A 24,166-nucleotide genomic window follows, 5' to 3' on the forward strand; every position below is an offset into this window, starting at 1 on the left:
TTTTTTTCAAAAGCCTTCTTTTTAAGAGAATACAAGATGATCCATTTGATAAAACCTTTTCCAAATCATGATGATTAATTGCTCTACCAATCAATTGTTTCAAAGAGGGATTTAACTTCATTCAATCCATGTAAGGATTTTTGCTAAACATTTAGAATATGGGAAGAAAAGGTCCTAAAAGGCAATCAAATAAATTCATCAATTCATCCAAATTCCTCAAACCCACATACACTCAATCCCAATTTCTACAGAATTTTTCACATTGTTGGAGCATTTATACTTCTATTCCAAGAATAATTTATTAAAAGAGCTTAAGACACTATGCTAACAAGTAAGCATCATTAGGGATAGGAGGCCGCCTTCAATAACCCACATTATTCCTTGACACCTATTACAATAATTTTCTATCGCTAGCTAACTTGAGCCTTTAATTAGTTAGACTGTTTTTCAATGAACCCACTAAAAACTTAAATCTTGGGTGGGGAAATTAAGTATGCATGCTTAAATCTCAAGATGAGGAAATGTTGACCTTATGGATCCGGCACCACTTGGTAAGGTCCTTAATGAAGACAATATGACAAGTTCAAAAGAGGAAGATTCATCAAGTTCAGAAAAGAGAGTTCATCAAAGTTAGGTAGAAAGGAAATCCATCAAGCAAAGATAATATTTTGAGAAAGCATCAAACTATGAGAAAAAGGAGAAGGCCATCAACCTAGAAAAGACTTCAACCAAAAAAAAGAGAGAGAAGTGAATGCAAGAATTTTCATCAAGTGGTGAAAGAATACTAATTCATCAAAAGACATGAGAGATATGATATTCCATGAAAGATCATTCAAGTTGAGAGGGATAAGCAAAATGAAAATTCATCAAAAGAAAAATTCAATCAAATTGAGGAAGATGAGGAAAAGAAAAGGTAAGATACATTTCATTTAAAAAAAAAAAAAATTTGTTCAGTCAAGTCAAGAAAAATGGAACGAGAAATGCAAAATCATCCAAGAAAGATGTAGTCTGTCAAATTGAAAAAAAAAATGCAGTTGAGTGAAAGCCAATAAAATTTCAAAAAAAAATTCAAAAAAAAAGAATAAAAACAAAGAGCTCGCTAGGTTAAAAACTCAAAAGGGCAGTCTAGGACAAAATTAGAGCAAAAAAAAAAAATCTTTCAAAAAATGAGAAAAACAAAAGTGAGAGTGAGTGATCTAACCACAAGATAAGATGCTAAGAAAACCAAAAAGAGGGAATTGTCAAGCTATAAAAATCAAGATCAAATGAAAGGAATCAATGAAGACTAATGAGAAGATGATGAACATGACAAGGATTTTAGCACAAGAGTCAATGATGGAAGATGTGGAAAAATCTTCCAATGCTTGAATTTAAAGTATTGCATACTTGGGAAATATCATAAGGGTTTTGAGCCTTTTTTATTCTTCCTTTCAATAACCTAACCCCGACCTACATTACAACCTTTGAATAAAGCCCTTCTTGAAGACTTGTTGATTGAAAGCACACATTTAGCTCTGATAATATTTTCTCTTGGATTAAGAAAGAAAATTGCTCAAGATTATCAAGCCCCACTGGTTGATATCTTTAAAAGACAAATTTCACAAATTCTCAAGTGACCAAAAATTTCTTTCTAAGGTCCAAACACTCACTTTGTTTGCTCCCAATAGAAAATAACTCTCAAGAAGACAAATTTCCAAATTCTCAAAAATTTTCAAGTCTTCAAACTTTGGATTTTTTTTTTTTTCTCTTTCTTACTTACTCCCAATATGTGTGATTCCCAAGCATTTCATTCCTTTGATTGTCTTTGAAGACTTAATCTAAAAAAAATTTCAGAATGAAGAAGCAAATTTGATTACATTTTTTAATGATTTCAAATCCTTTCTAGCCAATGAGATCGAGTTAACAATTGAGCATTATGATTGGTCAAAGAGGTTGTTCAAAGGATCACCTTTTATTCATTTGAAAAAGATAAAATTTCAAAAAAATATCATTCTAATTAAATTGTTTTTTTCAAAAAAAAAAAAAAAAGGAAAAAAAGAGACTCATTTCAAAAATTCATTTTTCAAAAGAAATTTCAAAGCTTCATTTTTTTGAAAAACTTTTTTTTCGAACTCTATCTGGACCTAATCCTCTATGAAAGAGGTACGTAGGCAACCTTTCAAAGGCTCGGTTACAATCACCCAAAAAGAAACTTCATTTCAAAAAAGATTTTTCAAAATTTCATTTTTTTCAAAACTTTGTTTTCGAACTACGTTTGGACCTAATCCTTTATGAGAGAGGTATGTAGGTAGCCTTTTCAAAAGGCTCGGTCATAATCACTCAAAAAAAAAAAAATTCAAAAACTCAAAATCAAGACATTTCTTTGTGTGAATTTAGATTGAGCATCTATCAACAATTTTCTATACAAGCATGTCTAAACTAAGGTCATTAGCCCAAAACATTTTTATAATAACTGATTGCTAACAAGCTCATGGAAAGAATCTTTTGCAGGAGGTGGACATGGATCTTTCATCTACTCAACAATCACCATCAATCTTTAGTTGAGATGTGCCAATCGGCACTCCAACAGAGTCCATTGGCTCGTCATCCTAGTAGTCCTTGCATTGCCCAATTTTGTGATTTTGATCTTGTTTTACTCAAATTTTGCTTTATTAAGGTCCCTACACAATAAGATTTTTTTCAAAATTCACATTAATTGTTGAACTAAGGGCATTCGGCTATGCCTCATTCAGGTGAGATCACTATAGTAAGCTACATCAATTCTTAATCAAGTTTAGATAAGATTCAAAGAGTTTGTAGCTGAGTAGGAAAGCGTTGCATGGTCACAAACGAAGAAAATATTTTTCAAAAAACTTGAAAACGCAAAACATGCGTCTAAAAAGCGTGAGAAGTCAGCCCACCACGGCCTAAGCCTAGTGGCGTGACAAAGTGCCATTCGGCACTCTAAAAGTGCCGAACAGCACTTCTCAAATGCCGAACAACACTTATCCCTACTAATGCTCATTTGCACAATTTTGCGTTTCCAAGCACTTTTTAGGTCCATTTTTGACCTTGTTAAACACTTGAAAAGATTTTTTTGGTTAAACTGGGACATTCAGACATGCCTAACTCATTTAAAAAAAAAAAAAAAAAATCACCACCTACATCATTATTTTCATATCAAATTGAGATTTTTCAAGATCATGAACACATCCAAACTAGGGGCATTTGACCATGTCTCCTTCATTTTCAAAAAAAAGAAAAACAAAAGGGAGGGGGACCACCATCATCATTTTTTTTTTTTCTAAAGAAAAAAAAAAAAAAACCAAAATTTCAAGATTTCCAAAGAATCATGCATTCATTCCCAAACTAGGGGCATTCAGCTCCGCCTCATTCAAATAAGTGCAAATTCTGTCAAAACTGATCAAGATAAGTTTATATTGTTACTACAAGACCTCATCAGGTGAATTCTAAACTTATCTCATTTAAAGTTTCCACATGATCAAAAGCAATTCAAAGGACAAAGAGCTATAGGCTAAAATTAATACAAATTTGTCGAAGAAACATTTCTTCTCATTTTTGCAGGAAAAGTTAAAAACACAAATCAGACATCATTGGGACTTTGGGTCCACCTACGCGAAGATCTCCTCGACCCACCTCTAGAGGAGCCGCCTTCAATGTTCCCTTCTTGACTTGCATGGAATCAAGATTCTTGCTGCCGGTTCTCAAGTTCAAGATTTCTGATCCTAGATCTTCTGGTGGAATCAGCCATTGCCATTCGACTTACCTGAAAAGTCAACAAAGTCAAGTGTTAGATCAATTATCGAAAAAGTCCAAGCAAGGACACTCAGAAAGCATCATCTTCTACCCAGCTCATTTCATTGATCGCATATCAAGAAGATTGACTTCTTGCTACCAATTGCAAGCTTCCAATCATCTGCATGCTTTCTTCTACAAGATCAACATCGACCTAAAGCACAAATCTACCAGATCATGAGCAATTCAATAAGCCAAGAAGACATAAAGTTAAGAAACTGGAAGATTCAAGAACACACCGCATCGGGCCAAGGGACGTTTCAAGTGTACTCTGGCCTATCTAAAGGCACGGAGCTGTACAACCCATCAAGATTCATCACTTCATATTGCCATGCAAGAAAGTAAGGATAGGTCTCCATGAAAGAACTAGAAGAGCTGCTAGCATGACTAGGAGAGGGATTCTCTTCTTCCTCATCCTATTCTTCAGAAGATGAAGCCTGAGAATGCAACATGCAAAGATTGTCATAAGGAGGAAATATGAGAAAGGAGCATACAAGGTGAAATGCAACTTAACTTCAAAAGAAAGAGAAATATCGATGCCACAGAAATGCCAGCTAGACTACCCTATAATTGAGTTTGAATAAATTCAGAATAACTTCCTGGTACCCCTGAAATAACATGGCCAATTCGAGCACAAGCAATCTTTTCATTAGCCAGAAGGTCAGCGAACCGGATGGAGGGACAAAGAGGAACTGAAATTGTTGTAAGAGGATACATATGTTGAACTTAAGGCAACACCTGATTGCCAAGATACCAGTACCTCCCATGGCCATACTCAAACAACACTAGGCAACCATTCAATTCTAGAGCCCATTAACACTTAGCATACTAACACATCTGAAAATCACAAAGAACCTAGAGTGAAAAGAAGGCCAAACCACAACCAAACTACAAAAAACCCTTAAACGTAAAATTCAAAAGAGAAAAACTCACATCAGCAATAGCCAAATTGTCGATCAACATACGCCAAACCTCCAAAGAACACCTGGAGGGCATTGACAAACGGTATTTGGGCAACCAACGTAGAAATTTAGGATAAATACCATCAACCTCCTCCCAAACTTGAGAACTAACCCCAAAGTATTCATACATCCAAACCTAAAAAAATTCACAACACTATTACAACCAAGCCAAAATAACTTTCCAAACCCCACACACAGCCCAAAAAAAAAAAAAAAAAAAATTTTTGCATTTTAGCTTTTTTTTTTTTTTAATTGCCTCAAAGCACAAAGTTATGACTTCAAAAATTATTTTGGATCTTTTAAAAAAAAATGTTATTAAGACTCAATTCATCTTTACAAGTGAATATTAAAAAAAGATTTTTTTTTCTTAAGCTTTGAGGATTTTCTTTAATTATGAATGAACTTAATTGATTTTTTAGCACAACAAGAGAACATTAATGAACATCTTGGTTTAATGACTTTTTTGTTATTACTAATCCTTCTTTCTAATGATTCTACAAAACCTGAAGATATTTAAATTTCTCCAAGTGATTTATATTTTGAACATTTATTTTCTAATAAGAACAAGGATTCTTTCTAAAAATAATAATAATAATAAGGATTGAATTTCTGATTTTACTCAAATTTAATATATAAAGATATATTTGCCAAAGAAATATATATATATATACACACACACATATGCAAGAAGTTATGTAAGATAACAAATAGAGTTTGTTAAGTTAGTGCAAGAAAATTAATATTAAATTGATATGTAGAAAAGTAGTCGTCCTTATCCTTTCCAACTAGTACTATAAGTTTCATTTATTTATTTGGCACGTGTGATTCACAAAGACAACCAACATATAAAATGGAAATCTCCGCTGACCTCAACAAACGTAGCCTATATATTTTGACTATTTTCATAAGAAAAAAAATGGGAAACCTACCATGAAATTCAATGGCAATTTCTCCGTAACCTCAACGAAATTGTTGATGTTTAGGTAATTTTTCAAAATAATAAAAATTATTAATTGTTTAAAAATTTTGTAAAACTTAAATACAATACATATATATTAGTTTCCTTATGAATTAAATTCAAACTAGTCGTAAATTCATGCAATGTATAAGAAGATTTCGTACATGTAGAAGTATAATAACTTAATCAAGTTTTCTCAAACTATAAAAAGTAAAGGACAAAATTGGCTTCTACCCTTTTCTCCCAAACTAAGCAACGTTTTGCTCTATTTTCTAAACTAATTAGGAAAATACTCCTATTTTCTAGAGCCCTATAGTGGCGTTTTTAAGAAGCCTGTAACGACGTTTTAAGAACTTATAATGGTGTTTTGTAACTCGGCCTCCATAAAATTGAGTTATAGGCAATTTTTTATTTTTTTATTTATTTTACACCTATAACTCAATTTCATAAAGGTCGAGTTATAAAACGCTACTATAGGTCCTTAAAACGTCATTATAAACTCTTAAAAACACCGCTATAGGGCTTAACTTGATTTATCTTAAATCGAGTTTCAAAAGAGGGGTATTCCCCTAATTAGTTTGAGAAAGGGGATAAAACGTTGCTTAGTTTGGGAGAAAATGGCAGAAGCCAATTTTGTCCAAAAATAAACGAAAGAGAGAAAGAAGTACCCTTCATAACTTTATCCTATTTATCCTAAGTTTGCTAAGAGCCTTATAGCTCTTCTGGCACTATTTGATTGTGATGTTTTCAACAAAGATAATCAAGATTCATATCTTCTCTCCCCAAATATCGAGTAACTTTAGCTTAAGTTATCTTTACAACTTATTCAAGCTATATCAATTTTTTAATTACAAAAATGCATCATACACTATCTTTTATATCTATAAGAGGATTTCTCTTTTTGGATTGGATTTTTATGTGATTCAAAAATCCACCTAAATCTAGGTTTAACAGGGAAAAAAATCGAGAACAACCCAGTATAAATATATTTCTAACTCCACTTAAAATGCCTACAAAATAAGACATTCTCCTACTAATTCATATCTTTTTTTTTTTTTTTGAAGCATACTATTTCATATCTTCAAAAAAACTCATCCAAAAAAATAATAATAATTTATGACACCATACCAAAAAAAAAAAAAGAAAAGAAAAAAGAAAACCTCATCACATGCACAAAGCCCAAAAAATAAATAAATAAAGATTTATCCGATTTGTAATTACCATCCCATGTGAGGTGTAATAGTTATCATTATTTTTGGGTGATTAAAAAAAAGTTTTAACTGAAATTACATAAATCACATCATGCATAAGCAGCAAATCTTTTAACAATACAAAGGTATCAGAATCAGAAGCAGATTCAAAAGAAAATATGATAATAGAGAATATTACCATTGCTTTCTCCGGTCCGCTTCTCCAAACTGTTGTCACAGAAAACGACGGAACTGCTACAAAAAGCGACAGACTTTTGCTTTGAGTCATAATAGAGAGGAAAAAAAATTAAAAAAGAAGAACAAATTTATTTAATACTTAACCGACCTTGGAATTTAATTTCAAATTTCCAGTTTGAAGTGAACAATGGAAGAACCTAATTTTTTCAATGGTCGAGAACGTAGTGTGTTTTGCTTTTCTAGTTTCTATTATTTGTTTGTGTTGATCGACTTTTTGGTATTATAATTTATAACATAATATACAATTTCAGTTAAACTCTAATACTCCTAATTTAAACTCTAATAGACCACAGCCACCTCCGTATTAAATTATTAATAAGAAAATCTACGGGAAAATAAAAAGGGAAAAGATTAAAAAAAAATACAAGACTTAAATAAAAATAAAAATAAAAAAAAAACCATTTTAACTAAACCATTTTGGAAGTGTCTCACATGCATAGTTCAATCCACAACCAAAAAAAGCTTGGGGTAACAAAACGCACTCCCAATATGCCATCTCATCATTTATATATATACATTGTAGGTATTTATTTTTCATTATCTATATATATTTCTCATTCACTTGTAAATTTTTAATTAATTTATGTATTTCTGGATAAAATTTAAAATGCTTGTTACTACTCTGTTAACCATATTTCACATATTACAATAGGTGCACCTGAGGTTTATATTTGGTAATGGAATATGATTTTGTTCATTATTTTATGAAATTATTAAATTGGAAATCTTTGGATTGAAAAGTTAAGAATTTATTGCCAAACTCTTTTTTTTTCTTTGTTCTCTTTTTTGTATTAAAAGAGAGACAAAAAAAAAAATTGCGTTTAATTTTTTACTTATTATTTTTTTTTTGTATGTGAAAAATTTTTTGGGGTCATTTTGGTTGATTTGACCCATCAAAATCTGCGTAAATGTGTTTTTTTTTTTTTTTACAAAATAGAAATCTACTCTAGTCTAATCTAAGTGTATATATATGTGAAAACTCCTCCTGGAGACTTGAACTCGACCTTTACCCCTCACACCCTACAAATACTTATACTTATGAAATGACTATCGTACCAAAAGTGTGCAGTGATTGCGTAAATGTAAAGTGTCATAACTTTTACAACTTGTTTTAATTTGATAAGTTCCAACCCGAACTTCATTTAGCCATACCCAATTGATCGAAGCCAAATTGTGTGACCTAACTTATTTGACTTTACAACTTGTTTTAATTTGATAAGTTTCCAACCCGAACTTCATTTAGCCCATACCCAACCCGAACTTCATTTAGCCCATACCCAATTGGATCGAAGCCAAATTTGGTGGACCTAACTTATTTTACTTTTACAACTTGTTTTAATTTGATAAGTTTCCAACCCGAACTTCATTTAGCCCATACCCAACTGGATCGAAGCCAAATTTGGTGGACCTAACTTATTTGATCACATACGCTTTTCTTTTTATAAAGAAGGTAATTGTTCTTCAAACTTGTTTGGAGGAAAATTCCTTCATTCTCTTATGAAGCTAGTCAAATGTTTATTCATGTGTGCTTAGAGTAACATGACTTATCTAATAGTCATGATGTATGGTTCAAGGGAAAAATCCAACACCCCTTGAACTTTGATATAGTGACCCTTATATCCCCCTAGACTTTTATTGAAGTCAATTTAGTACCAAGGTGACAAGCACGAAGACAAAACAATTGATTAGCCCAATGGTTCCAAAAAATTAATACATCTTACAAATAATTCATACCTATCAAGGTGGTAAATTGTTATTAGTAGATAATAATAATAAAAAATGATATCAAAGGTATATTGTCAAATGGCTCCCTCAAAAAAAAAAAAAGTTTATTATTCATTAAATATAGTTTTCAGAAAAAAAAATAATAAGAATAATGCTAGAATAGTATTTCTCCTTTTTAGCTTTTTCCTATCTTGTCTAGTGAATTAGTTATTCTTGATTAAATCTAATGAGCGATTTTTTAATATATAAAAAAATTTCTTTTATTCGTTTTAACTTCTAATCATTGGTAACTGAGGACTTGATTGGATCCAATAGAAGTTTCTATCATTGCTATGAGTTATAAGTAATAAGTTGGATTTACACAATTGTATAATATATGGAATTGTAAATATATTTTTCTTTGGTACGCTTTTTCAAATGTTTTTAAATGTTTGATTCTAAAACTCAAGATATCAAATTCATTATAATACTTAAAGAAATAGCAAAACATAGGAGTTTAATTTAATTTTACAATGATAGAATTTGAAAAAAAAGAAAGATTAAAATAATAAATAATAAAAAGACAACAAAATAATTGTGATTTTTTTTACATATCTATAGCAAATTAAATATTATACATTTTTATTCATGAACCTTTATAAAGATGACAAATTATCGTTAAAATAATTGTTACTGTATGTATGTGTTTTTTTTAATTGGTGTATGATCAACATCTTAAGTCAGCCCTCCAAATTGAAATTCTTGACTCTCTTTTTTCTTTCAATGCATCATGTGACTATATAAATTATTATCAAAACGTGCTCTTCTAATTATATGACTTATATCAAAATCATCACGTGACTTCAATAATTTAGTAGTGTTTGTTATTAGGTATGTGCCATTGCCAATAGTCGTTTTGATTTCTTTTAGTATTGTAGAATAGCAATTCCATTATTTTTACTGTAATTTTAGGTACAAAAATGTTGAAGTCTTTAGGTACAAAAATGTATTTCTTAAAACTTAGATGAGCGCTTCAACGTAAATGGCCCAAGGAAAAAGGAAAAAAAATAATAAGTAAGAGAGACAGAGTAAATGAAAGTAAAATTACATAGAAATATATCTATAAAAACACCAAGTAATTTCCATACAATGAAATCTAGCAATACAAGAACTGACACAGCTCACACAACTTTTAAAGCAATAAATAACAATAATTTAAAGTAATTTCCATTGAATGTGTGTCTGTTCTGTATACTGGTTGGCATGAGATAAAACATAATTCAAGGCTTAGTAGTACTGGTAGCAGATGGTGGTGGTGAGAAGAATGGGATGGAAGGAATTGTAGTCGGAATAGTTGGGAGTGAGGGAATGTTTGGAATTTGAGGAAAGTTAAACTGTGGGATTGATGGGATGGTGGGCAAGTTGGGCAGTGATGGAATAGTGGTTGGCAATGGTAGTGTAGGCAAAGGTGGCAATGGTGTTGGTTTAGGCAAAGTAGGCACCACTGGCACGGTTGGTATAGAGGGTGTAGTGGTTTGTAAGAGATTGCGAGCTGCTAAGCTGAGATTGCTGCTTGATAATACGTTGAAAACCACAAAGAAAGCCAAGATGAAAAACTTGTTAGATGCCATGATAGAAAAATAAATGTTTTACAAGGTTTTGAAATTGGGAAAGCAAGGAATTCTCTTTGATTTTGATGATAGAAACAATGACCATGCTCGGGGTTTATATAGCAAGATGGAATATGTCTAAAGGGTTGTGTACTTGTGTATGATGCAAAGTTGGTGATTGGTATTTTCACTATTTTGGCATACTTTGCCCTTACAAGCTTTCCTGTTGTTAGGCCATCTCCTTGCCCATCTTGCATGGAAAATCAATGAAAAATGTTGACTATTGTTGTGGTTTAGTACTTTTGAGTTTAATTAATGCTAGTAATTCACAAAGGTTTGGTTTGGTTTGGTTTTGGACACCAAACCTTTCGTTTTTTTGACAGAATACTAACTCTTTTTGCTGTCTGTTTGGTTAGCTAATTAATCTGAGTTACGTGGGGGTTGTGAAGCCAAGGCTTCTACTCACCAATCAAACCAATCTACTTAATTGTTTAATAATATCAGAATCTCATCACAGTCAGGAAGAAAGTAGTGTTAGAAGAGTAATACTACATACATAAACTATTTTACAACATTTTTACAAAATGATATTGTGGTCAACTTCTTACTGCTTTTCATCTAGACTATTAATATCACTTTTTCATTTATTAATAATCACTCACCACATCAGTAATTTGTAAATTCTTTTAGAAAATAATTTGTATCTCTTGCGTTACTCTTTTGTTAGAATAGTTGTAAAACTTATTATTATTATTATTGTTATTATTATTATTATTTACTTCTAGTTATTCAACAAATGACGACATTTTTTAAATTTTGATTTTTAAGGTTTTTTTTTTCTGTCTTTTTGTGTTAGCAAAATCCTTTAGAGAGAAAATCTTTTCTAAATCAACAAAATATTTAAGAGACAAAGATTATTCTTTAAGTATGATTACTCTTTTTGTTTCTACATATATTAAATTATTTTTTTACCAGTTTGTGTGTACACATTTTCCAAAACATGCATTTTTTTTTCATTCATCATCATTTATTTCTTAATTGCGTCTAATTCTTGACAGGAATTGATATCAACAACCTGCCAATATCGTATATAGAGTGATTGTTGTTTGTATTTACTATTCTATTTTTACTGCAATTACAACATTGGCATTTTCAATAATGTAAATTGTTAAAATTAGGCTTCACAATAAAAATGAATATGGTATTCTAAAAGAATATTTGGCTTTGTACATTGAAAAGAAAATTTCTGCAAATTTAATACAAAATCAGTCATAGATTATTTTCAGGATTCAAAATAATGTTAAATTCTGTTTTAATAAACAATTGATTAAAATGGAACAAAATTTGGTTATAAACTTGGTTGTAGCATAAGACTACAAATTCCTTTTTTAAAAACTTAACATTATTATATATTTTGAAAATCTAACCATTGAATTTCATACTCTTTACGCTCTTAACAAACATATCAAATTTTGTATCAATTAGATATTATTTGCCATATGATTCATAAACTTATTTTTTATGTTTAATTTTAAACTACAAAAATTTGAAATTTAAACAATTAATTGTTGACATAACTATTGATATTTTATATTCTGAAAATTTTGCAAGTATGGAGGATTTAAGAAGAAATGTGATCTAATGGTGAATTTGTTAAAATTCACATCCAATAAAAAAATATATATATATATATTGAGTAAACTTGTAACCTAAGGGTACAACCAAGTTTATATCCAAATTTTGACCTCTAAAATGTATTAAGAATGGATGCTAGTTTTATTTTTCATAGTATATTTAGTTTTTAATTTTAGCATATTTTTCATTCTTGGATTCTAAAATTCTTTGGTTCATGCCTTGGCGGTTGGCCCCCTTAAGCTAAATTTATAAAGTTCAAGTTCCGTCCATGAATATCACCGATCAACGTCAAGTGGTAGTCTATCAATTTATGAAACCAAGAACTAAGCCAAAAATATATATTTGAAAGCGCAACCTAATAGAGAATAGGATTGTCCATAAGCCAGATCAAATCAGGTTTGGAGTTGATTTGACACTCGACCCAATTAAATCAAATGAATGGGTCATGGACCCACTATCAACCGAATAGTCAGGTCAAACCGAGGTGGTTTGGGTTGTTAGTTGGGCGGATCTAGGCTACAAGTTGGGCTTAACTTTGGGCTTGTTGGGATTTCTTTTGGGTCTTTAGCCCAAAATAATGTGTTGGGAAATTTAGACCCCAAATTATTTTAATCAATTACTCAAGTTAATTAATTATTCAAATTATGCAATGATCCAATTTTACATGTGATGGGTACATCCATATCACCAAAATTAAATGCAATGATAAATAAATTTGAAAACAAGCAATCAAGTCATGATGGAAAACCCTTGCTAGAAAAAACCAACAGGTGGTTTGAAGGTCACCACCAACTTGAAAATCCACTATAATATAATGGAATTTACAACAATAAGGAATATACATGACCCCAAAGTTGCTACCTATACTAAAACTTACTGACACTACCCAAGTGTAGCTCCAACCCAGTTGGACTCTTCTACTCCGTGGATCTCTTTGAAGCACGAAAATTCAATTTGTGTCTAGCACCACAACAGTACTTAATTGTTGTAGGTTAACTTTGCAGCAACTTCACTTGGAACACCTCAATGATCTTCAATATGGTGCCAGAGACGATACTTGTTTCAAAATCCTTGATGTACAAAAGTCACAAAATTAATCTCCTTATTCTCTTTGGGAACTCATAGGCTCAACAAGTAGAGGCTAGGGTTTTCTCTCTAAATCCCCTTTGAGTTTCTGCCTCTACAGCCTTATAAAAAGTTGTGCTTAATTAATGGGCCTTTAATCATATCTAAAGTCAAAGATAAAATTTTCAATAGATTTTTTATGTCCAACATAATGAAGACAGAAATGCAAAAATGTCATTGGTGTATTCAATATGGACACACTAGGGGTTTTAAAGTGTCCATGTAAGAGCATTCTCATTAGTTCATGTATAGTCTTCTATTTTAGAAAAAAGTACAAATTTCACATTTTGAGCAAAAAAACACCAACATCAGTGGATGTAAAAATATGTAAAATTGTGTAAACATTTCCACGAGCTACAGTAACCATGTAAATATACACGGTTACTGTAACTCGTCTATAATTATTTTATTAATTTTTTCTCTCTCCTTTGCCTCACCCTCGCCTCTCTCTCGTTCTATCTCAGTCCCTCTCCCTGTCTCTATTGCTCTCAAATCCTTTTCTTCAATCTAATATTCCTGCTAGCCAAAATGATGTCGCCGAAGCAGCATCCTTCCCCTACACCGCTCAAAAACTCAGATCCTCTTCCAGATTGCTCAAAAACTCTTGACCCCTGCGCCGGAGCAACATCCTTCACCATCGCCCTCATGGACCCTCATCCCCTGCGCCTCCTTCCTCCTCGGCCTCGCTGGCACGGTTCAAACATGGAACAAGCGTAGCCGATACAGCAAGCTCTGGTGGGACCCAAACGCAACACGCGATTTCGTCTGGCTCGACAAGAAACCCACCTGGAAAAACTCTATCCGTCCAGGCATTTGAAGCCTGGAACCTTTGAGGAACAGAGCAACACCAACGCACCTGGGTTTTTGTTTGGCTGCTCAGAAAATCATCTGAGTTTTTGTTTGGCTGCTCATAATTTTGCTTAGAATTATTATTATTATTATTATTTTAAATTTTGTTAACTATTTATGTGTTTGATAGGAATGAATTAGCTGAAGATTTGTGGGTTGAAGATGGTGGCTAGGTGGGTTGATGATGGTGGCTGGGTGGGTTGACAGTGGGTGTGAATTGAATATTTTATTTGAATAAATATGTATAATAGACAAACTGATGTGAGTATTTTGTAAAAGTGAGAGTGTAAAATAGAAAAAGTAAGTTTTAGATGTGTAATTTTACAAAAATTTTGCATCTACTAATGTGGATGCTCTAAGTTCCTAGCCAAAAATAATAATAATAATAATAACTTTTGATAGATCCTAGTATGATATACTCAGTCCTCAATGTTACAATCAAACCGTGCTCTAGCCACATTACAATGCTGAAACAAATGGTCTGCTGTCTCCTTTTCATTACGCAGACCTTAAGAGAGTATATTCCTATGAAATGCATAGCTGCAAGTTCTCCAGATAAACACCACTAGTTTGAAAGGCATTCTCAGTTTCTATAGGTTCCCACCACCCCAACCCCACCCCAACAACACACCCCCTTTTTTTTTTTTGGCCGGCTTTTTTTGACTTTGGGGGACAAATTTTACTATGCGTGTTCATGCACTGTTCACGCAATATTTAATATTAAAAGTGGGTCCTACAATACTATTCACACATTTAAAAATTATTTTGCTACAGTGTTTTCAGTAACAATCAGTTTTTATCAACTTTCAACAATAATAAATGCTATCTAAACGGACTCCGTGATCTACAATTTTGAACACATGTAAGTTTGTTCATATTATTTTGGTTCAATGGAACAATAATTTTAGTGGTCCGCTAAAGACTAAAGTGCTATATACAGCTAATCGTTGCCAATGAGAATTAAAAGGTTTTGGACTTTTGGTGCAACTTCTAGACCGCGTACGTACGGTCCAATTCTTGCGGTGAAGATTTTTATTTTGAGAAACTTGGGTTTTTTTATTAGAATTTCTGCTCTTAGAATATACATTAATTTTTATTTTTAGACAAAATTTTCTTAAAAATATATATTAATTTTTATTTTTAAAAAAAAAAAATTCAAAAATTAAAAAAATAATAACAATTTTTTCAATTTTAAAAAAAATATTTCTAAAAATAAAAAAAGTTAATGTGTGCCCCACGCATTAACCAAACCCTTTTTTTTTATTGTTAAGTTAGAATTTATATTAAACAATGAAAGAAAAGAGTAAGTAAGGGTCCTGAGACAATTCAGGCCTACACAGCCTAGCCTGACACCCAAGACAAAGACAGAAGCAGGAAACATCAAATCACCTATTTTCTCAAGAGCAAAAATTGCGAAGATTGAAACAGTGCAACTTACTGTGCAAGTATTATTATTTAAATATCTGTCTGTTTCGACAGTGTCATTAATATTGACTGCAGACATGATTTGTGCCCGCACAAGTTGTAATAAAGTTAGCATCGATTGTGATTGATCACTTATTAGCTACGGAGGTTTTTTTGTCGATATTTACTTGTATTTTTGTAAAGCGAAATTAAAGATTCAGTCAATCTGTGCTCCGAAAATAGAAAGAAAGATATATATATATATATATATATGTATGTATATTTAGTGTATCGGTCAGATATCAAGATACTAGCACAAGCAAAATGTCCTAATCTTTTTTCTTCTTTCTTTTATTTTTATTTTTATTTTTATTTTTTGAGAAAGTTCACTTTTCAAATGTCCCTTTTTCACAAGTATGGAAGAAAGTGAAAGGGGAAGCCAAGTGTCCGGAACCCTCCAAAAAAACAGCCAAATTTAAAAGAGAATTCAACGTGAGATGAAGGAATTTACCACGACTTATCCTTTCCTAATTTATATATAAAATCTGGCTGACAAATTTAGAAATTTTATATATATGTAATTTTCCTGAAATTTTACAACCTAAATTGATCTTTGCTGAGTTTTTTGGTATGTTGTACTCCCATTCATCGTTATCAAAGGTCCGGGAAAAAAATCGGATAGCGGCCAGTAAAAGAAAAACAAGAAAAATGAAAGTTAAGTGATTAACGGTAAAAAAAAATACCATGTAACCTATAATACCACCGTCGCCAGCACTGTTCCAAAAGTGACCAGCCATTCTTCTTCTTCACGCCCATTCCTCCATCCGTCTGCCTCTATATAAGTTTTTTAAGTTTTTATTTCTAAAAGACTTTAGTTATTTGTTTTGTTGTGACTTTTAATAGTAAAAAACTAAAGTAAAGGAGGTCTGTTTTTTGTTTGTAACTTGGGGCAGTGTGCCCTCCTAACACACCCACGTGAATTGTTATAAAATTGAGAATTCTTTTTTTTTTTTTTATGGAACTTTTTAATTTTTAAGAACATCGGAATTTTTATCTCATTCTATTTTATTATTTTAAAAAGTCACTTTATTAATTATACAATATAATTTTATAATACTCCTAACATCTCAACTTTTATTTTCCTATTCTACTCATTAAAATAATATTTTCACACAATAAAATAATATATTCCAAACCCAAATAAAAACAAAAACCCAAAACCCAAGACCCAAATCACAACCACCTGCTACTAGAAGTCTAGAACATACCCAAACTGTTGTTCTCTTGAAACCTCAGCCACAAACTCCGGCAACCACGGCAACCCACTAAATCAAAATCAAAATCAAAATCAAACCAAACCACGGCAACCCCCAACTCCACCACCATGAACCCACCAAAAAAAAAAAATCAAACCAATTCCTTTAAGCACCAATCACAGCAACAACAACACAAAAAAAAAAAAAAAAAAAAAAAAAAAAACCAACCTTGAACTCAGAGAAGATGATCCACCACAATCTACGGAGAAGACAATCCACCATAACCTCTAGCAAACCCATACCCAGCAAAATTACAAAAAGCAAATCACAACAAAAAATCACCAAAATCAACAGAAACTTAACCAAACGCCGAAAACCTATGCCCAAATCCGACCCAAACACCAGAAACCCATGCCCAAATCCAAATCTGACCGTCACCACCGTCACCCAAACCCATGCCACCGTCGCCACCAAAATCCGACCCAAACGCCAGAAACCCATGCCCAACAGCGATCTCCACATCTGATGCCCAACGCTGATCTCCATGGCCGGTGACAGTGGGTCAGGCCATGGTGTAGTGGCTATGGGGTTTTGAGTCTGAAGTGAGGAGAGCAAAATGAGAGAGAGAGAGAGAGAGAGAGAGAGAGAGAGAGAGAGAGAGAGAAAAGAAAAGAAATAATGAAAGAGAGAGGAGAGAGAAAGTTGGTCAAAGTTTTATATAAAAGTATGAGAGAGACAATTAAAAAATAATTTTTAGAAATACAATTGTGCTACAGTAGTATCTTATTAATAAGATGCTACTGTAGCACAATTGTAAAAAATTTTACAATTCCGAACGTTTACAAGTCCAAATGCTGGGTGATTTGTGGCTCTTAATGCTAAATAACCCTTACATTTGGCATTCCCACTTCCAGATGCTGATACTCTAATAAGTAAAAAAAGTTTTTGTACTTATCTGTCAAATTTTACTGACTGTGATATTATTATTATTATTATTTGTATATATTAAGAGGATTCAGAAAGTTAGTTATTGTTTTTTTTTTTCCCAGTCAAAAATATCCCGAAATTAATTAACCAATAACTTAAAAATGTGGTTAAAATAGTAAATTGGCAAAAGAAAGTTAGTTATGATTTTTTTTACTATAAAAAATACTCCTACCTAAAACTTAAAAATGGGGTTAAAATAGTAAATTAACAAAAATAATAAATTTTTACTTCTACTTTGAAATGTCTTTTTGCTTCTAATAAACTCTTACTTTTACGTTAATTTAACCTAGCATATAGTTCGTGCTTACGCACGGAAATATTAACAATTGTGATGATAAGATGGTTATCTTAGTAGATTTAATTTTCACATTGAACATTATGAATGGAGGTAACTTAACACTAACATTTAAAAATCAAATTGGACACATAGCACAAAATTAAACTCCAATTAGAAATTAATTTGATTCAATTTGAATTCTAAAATTGAACTTCAACTTAATATAATATATATGATTATATTTTTGTCCACTTTTAACAAATTAACAAAATCTTAATCTAGACACACTAAAAACTATTAAAAAATAAGAATTGATCATTGAGCTTGGAATCTTCTTGGAGGCGCCAATGAAGCGCTAATGTATGAGAGTGTAAAGTAAGGAAGAATGTGATTGAACATTGTGTTTGAACCCGGCCTTGCTCTAAGAAATCCGTAAGGAGGAGGAGAGGGCAATGTGTGGATTTAGTTGGTAGAGGTTGAGAGAGGAGGAGACATGGGATGACGATATGGAATTAGGAGGAGATGGTGTTTTACTTTTATAGTCTTTCTTGTTGGACTCTTTAGTTCTGGTTGTGGGATTAGAAAAGCTCTAGATTCTATTGAGATCACCAATAAAAGTATGCAGGTGAGATGTTCTTGCTTAGGCTAATGAGTATTATCATTGTGGTTTTCTTGGCTTCTGTGTTAAATGTTAATGCATCATTTATTTGAGTACAAAAATTAGAAAATTTAGATAAGATACATGACATAAAATTGGAGTCAAATTTATAATCTAATTAGATTTTATTTTTGAGTTTTGGTTAGGACAAGTGGTGCAAAATTGAGAATCCAATTGAAATCTAATTGGATTTTCTCTCAGCTTCACCTATTATTATATATATAGATATAGATTTTTACTTCTACTCTCTAACTCCCTACAAAATAGGATCACTCTTTTCTTAGTTTTAAAACTCCTCCCATCTACAAAACTCACCCCACGTATTCATTTTTTTTTTTGGTGATATGAAAAAGTAGAAATCTCAAATTATAATAAACGCAAATTATTAATTTTTACCTAAAAAATAGAAGAGCCTCTGACCACGCGCATGAGCGCGTGCTCAGAGGCTAGTTATTATTAAAGAAGTAGGAACATAAACTCCCTATTATTATTAATATTACCTAGTTGAAATTTTAACTAGAAATTATCATATTAAATGAGATAAAGATTTATAAATATAAACTTCTTAATAAAATATATGTGTATCTGTTTGGTTTGCGCGTCCATGTCCCACGTTTGCATTTTCAGCTCTTTTTATTTTTTTTCTTCAGCCGCACTATTTGATTTTTCAACCAATTTTCAGCCACATCAGTGGGCCCCGTGCACTGTTCACGGGACTTACAAACTTCACTTTTCAACAACCTTTTCATTAAAAATAGGTCCCACGACATTATTCACACATTTAAAAATTATTTTGCTACAGTGTTTTCAGTTTTCAGTTTCAGCAAAATAAGTTCTATCCAAATGGACCTTAACTCCCTTGTATCAAACTCGAATATGAGGTTGACCTGACTAAAGAACTGGTTCATTGGTTTATTGGTTCAACCAATGATTCATTAGTTGAACCACACATTAATTAATTAATTAATATATTTTATAATTATAAAAATATAAAAATAATGTAAATTATAATCAATAAATAAATAAAAATTATACTATATGAAATAAAATTTAGAAAATATCAAATACTAAACACGTCATTAGTGTATATTATCTAATATCCAAATTATATAGTCAAAAATCTTGACACAACATATCTCATAATAAATTTTTTACCTCAACTGTAAATATAGAGACATGTAGATTATCTATTCTAATTTATATATTAAAAAAATTATAATTTTAGAGAAATCTAAAAACTAATCAATTTAATTGTATTGAAAAGTAAATTCTAGAAGAATATGAAATCATATAATAATTTATAAATAAAAAAATAAAAAAAATTAATGAACTTATAATATTGTAAGGCAGATCTCTTAAGGTTCATTTGGTTAGAGGGATGGAAAAGTGGTCTGGAGGATAAAATATTGGGATAGAATAAAAAAGTAGAGGGATATAAGAGATTTTAGATTTCTCTCATATTGTTTGGTTGGAGAGTGAAAATGTAGAATGATGAAAAACTCTTTTATTCAATTGAAAAGAAAAATAAGAAGATAAAAAATATAGTTTGTATAAACTTATTTTCATGCTCTTAGGACATAAAATAAGAAATAATTTCTTTTATTTTACTTTGTAATGTGAAAGCCACTGTTTTTTTTAATGACAATTAGAGGTAAAGCCAGCCACCATTTGGTTTTAAGAAAAAAAAAAAATGTTAACTAAGCGCATAGACACAGTGGAGGCAGATTTGGTAAGTTCTCATCTACTCATCTCCTTCCCATTTTTTTTCTCCTAAAATCACCACAAATTAGGAATGCAAGATTTTGGTGAGCCCATGCAAAACCCCACCAAGATTTCTCTAATTTCCCACCCCAACTAAATAACCTAAAAAACCATTTTTTCTCTCTTATTTTTTGTCCTCCTTATTTTTACCCCAACCAAGTGTACCCTTGGCACTAGAATAATATACTTTTGCTCTAGTACTTAAATATGTAGTAGTATAGGTGCATTAGTATTGGGGTGGGTAAAACTCTAAGAAATTAAATTCGATAAGGATATGCTGTAAAACCCAAATTTTATCCTTCTAATCCCAACAAACCATATCATCATATTACATATTAAAGAACAGACAGAACATCACTTAATCAATTCTAATACCTATTTGAAAATCCAACTTAACTGTAAATTTATTGAGATGTTAGTACATGTGGTAGGATGTATTGAATTTTAAGTAAAAAGTTGATGTGTCAATCTCTTATTGGATGATGTAAAATATAGGTTTTACATCACATCCTTACCGAATTAAGACTCAAACTCTAAATATGTTACTTTACACCCACAAATACCAAAATCCAACCAACACTCGAGTGGGTATTCTTAAACATTTTTACAATCTAACTACAATAACATCTTAAATTTAGAAGTTATTGTAGCAGTTCTTACTTTATTTTTAATTAATTTTATTTCTCTCATTACACACTTTTTCTTAGGCTTCGTTTGGGAGTCTATAAGGGAATGTAATAGAATGATCATAAGGGAATAGATGTATATTAGCAATGGAAAATAATGGAATGGAATGAAATTAAGTAATCTTGTTTGAATGTTTTTAAATAAAAGAATAAAAAAGAATGGAATGTAAGTAATCTTATTTGGGAATAACATACAGGGAAATGAATGTAATCATTTTATGACAATATTACTACTAGATCCATATTTTAAAATAAAGGGTTGAATATATAAGGATATTTTGGGAGTTTTAGTAAAAAATTCATTAAATCTAATTCTATTTCTTCCAATTCTTCCCAATTTCAGGAGAATGAAAATTTGAGATTTTAAGAGATATAAAGAAGGATGAGTGTTCTCTCTTACTTATTTCATTTCTTCATACTTAAACTCCAAAACAAGGAAATAAACTTTCAATTTTCTCCATTAAAACTCTCATACAAGGGAAGAGAAAAATATTATAAAATTATTATTTTTATTCATTTCCATTCATTTCATTCCCTCCTCCCACGTGAGGACTTAGTACCTCAAGTCTCTACTTTTCTCTCAGCTCTTTGCCTCTCTCCTATTCACTCTTTTGTCCCTTTCTTTCTCTCTGACTTTCACATTCTCTCAAACCTCTCTCTTTGACCTTATTAGATCCATTAGGAGTGGGTTTCATTTAAGGCAAAGAGTGGGTATTGTTGGCCGAATCTACAGCTAGGTTGTGTCCACCAAAATTTGTTGGGAGTGGATTTCATTTCAAATCGATATAAGCAAAATCTATGTAAGATTCTAAATCTTCTTTTCGAATCTTAGTAAATCATTTTTGCTTTTAAAAAACAAAATATAAAGTTCCTAAAAAAAAACAAAATATATAATTCTATATATAATTATAATAATAAATTTACATTAACAACTATTATAATGATCACATTTTATATTTGGGAAAAAAAACATTATATTAAATATGTCGGTACATTGCATGAATTATAATATTTTATAATTGTCAAAGTGATAAATTGTGTATAATAAATGATAAAATGATATTAGTGATGGACTTAAATAATAACTCATAAATTTTTTTATTTTTTATTTTTTTAACTTTTGTGTTGTATTTATATATATACTTTAGTCGGTGAGATATTAGAATATTATGTGTCAGTGTCCTTTAACTTATACTAAAAAGAAAAATATTTCATTTAAAAAAAAAAAAGAGAAATATTTTTTTTCCCCTTTCTGACGTACGAAATGGGACTGCTAATTTCTAATGGGCCATATATCACTGTAGACATGTCTGTCTTCTAACGGACCAATGTCGCCAAACCTCAATTTTTTTGTTCTGTTCTGTTCTGTTCTGTTCTGTCCTCTCTCCTTTATATTTTATTTATTTATTTTAATATAGTTACTTATTTTTGTGATGTTTTAATGTCGATACAAATACAAATCCTGAATTCAAAGTGAAAAATAACAAGTGATTTATTTCAAATTTTTTCCTAAAAGAGAAGTCAATATAGAATCACATCTTCTTCTTTTTCTCTCTTAGAATGGGAATTACAGCTGAAATATGTAATATATATATATATATATATATGAAAGTGTAAGTTTAAACAGTGTTATACTTTTTAGTATTTTTAATTGAATATAAATTTTGAAAAATAGAGACTAGGTCATGTTACGATAAAATGCGCTTTTTACAACAACAACAACAACAACAACAAAAAAAAAAAAAAATGATAAGTTACGAGTTGGCATTCAAAAATAAGCGTATCCAAACAAAATTAGTGATGTGGCTAACTTTCTAAACCTTACAAAAATAGAATTTTTATGTATCGGATGCGATGTTTTTTTTTTTAATAAAAAAATTACGTGGCTGAGTTAAATTTTTTCCTTATAAGATTATCAAAGAGAGAGAGTATCATGAACTGCCACATCTTTAAACTAAAAGGAATTAAATTCCATGGGTGCTCGTATGGTCTCGAATCTTCACAACAAAGTCACCGCAGTCCTCTGCAGTTGCAACTTGCAATATAGGCAGCCAATGGTCCTTAATTGGTTGTCTAAGTTTTCCTGTAGACATCTATCAGTTTTATGTCTAGAAGGGTTTGACCGTTAGATAATGCTAGTCATTTTCCAATGTTGTATGATAACAGATAGAGCAATTGCATTAATCCGGTCAAATTTTTCCATCTATTTTACACTAAAAATCTACTTTTCTATTATACATTACAACTTTTCCAAAGTATTCACACTAGTTCATCTATTTTACAATCCCCTCTATTTAAATAATAATTTTTTAAAATTTTTAATTATTATTTTAAAATTTTATTTTGTCCCTATCTTTTTATCTTTTTTTTTTTTTTTTTTTTTTTTTTTTTTTTTGTACTTATACTTTTTTTTTTTGTTTTTTGTTTTTATCTCATCTCTTAGAGACTTAGACCAATCTTTGTCCTTCTTCTACTTCTTTCTTCTTCCTTTCATGGTAAACTCCTCCTTCTTCCTTTCCTCACGGTTAAATCACCTCCCTCCACAAGCGTCTTCTTCTTCCTTTTCCTCTCATGGTCAAATTTTATCCACCATAAGAACCACAAGAATCAAAACCCACCAGCACCACAAGAATCAAAACCCATAAGCACAGACTCCATCGACCCAAAAGCACCGATCTCCACCGCCAGCACCGATCCACAAGCATCAAAACCCATTCCTGTCGACCCACAAGCACCGATCTCTGTTGCCAACACTTAGTCACAAGCATCTAGACCCATTTTCGTCGACCCACGAACTCTGATCTAGCGCCACCATCATCAATCCACAAGCGACCAACACTAGCATCGATCTGTTTTGGTTTGTCTGTGTGGATGTGTTTGTGTATCTCTATGTTAATTTGTTTGTGTGTTTGTGTGTGGGTGTGTTTGTGTTTTTGTTTGTGTGTATCTGAGGAAAAAGACGATGAGGAGAGAAGTCAGTTTGTTTTGCACAAAGAAGAGAGAGAGAAAAGGCGCAAACCGTGAAATTAATAAAATAATAGTATACACAAG

General features: G+C 31.3%; 1 protein-coding gene and 1 long non-coding RNA gene across 2 annotated transcripts; both read right to left on the minus strand.

The window, feature by feature from the left end:
* Positions 1-3,682: 3,682 nt before the first annotated feature.
* On the minus strand, positions 3,683-10,498 carry LOC112004833 (uncharacterized). Its single transcript, XM_065777542.1, has 4 exons — positions 10,165-10,498; positions 4,402-4,487; positions 3,896-3,949; positions 3,683-3,766 (listed from the first exon to the last, which is right to left on the minus strand). The coding sequence occupies exons 1-4, from the start codon at positions 10,496-10,498 to the stop codon at positions 3,683-3,685; spliced, it is 558 nt and encodes a 185-aa protein (XP_065633614.1).
* Positions 10,499-16,617: 6,119 nt separating this feature from the next.
* Positions 16,618-17,577, minus strand: LOC136069246 (uncharacterized). The gene is made up of 2 exons (XR_010630475.1): positions 16,975-17,577; positions 16,618-16,815 (listed from the first exon to the last, which is right to left on the minus strand). It is a non-coding gene; the product is annotated as an uncharacterized LOC136069246 (long non-coding RNA).
* Between the last annotated feature and the right edge of the window lie 6,589 nt (positions 17,578-24,166).

This window comes from Quercus suber, unplaced genomic scaffold (assembly GCF_002906115.3).
Source record: "Quercus suber isolate HL8 unplaced genomic scaffold, Cork oak 2.0 scaffold_158, whole genome shotgun sequence".
Taxonomy (NCBI): Eukaryota; Viridiplantae; Streptophyta; class Magnoliopsida; order Fagales; family Fagaceae; genus Quercus; species Quercus suber.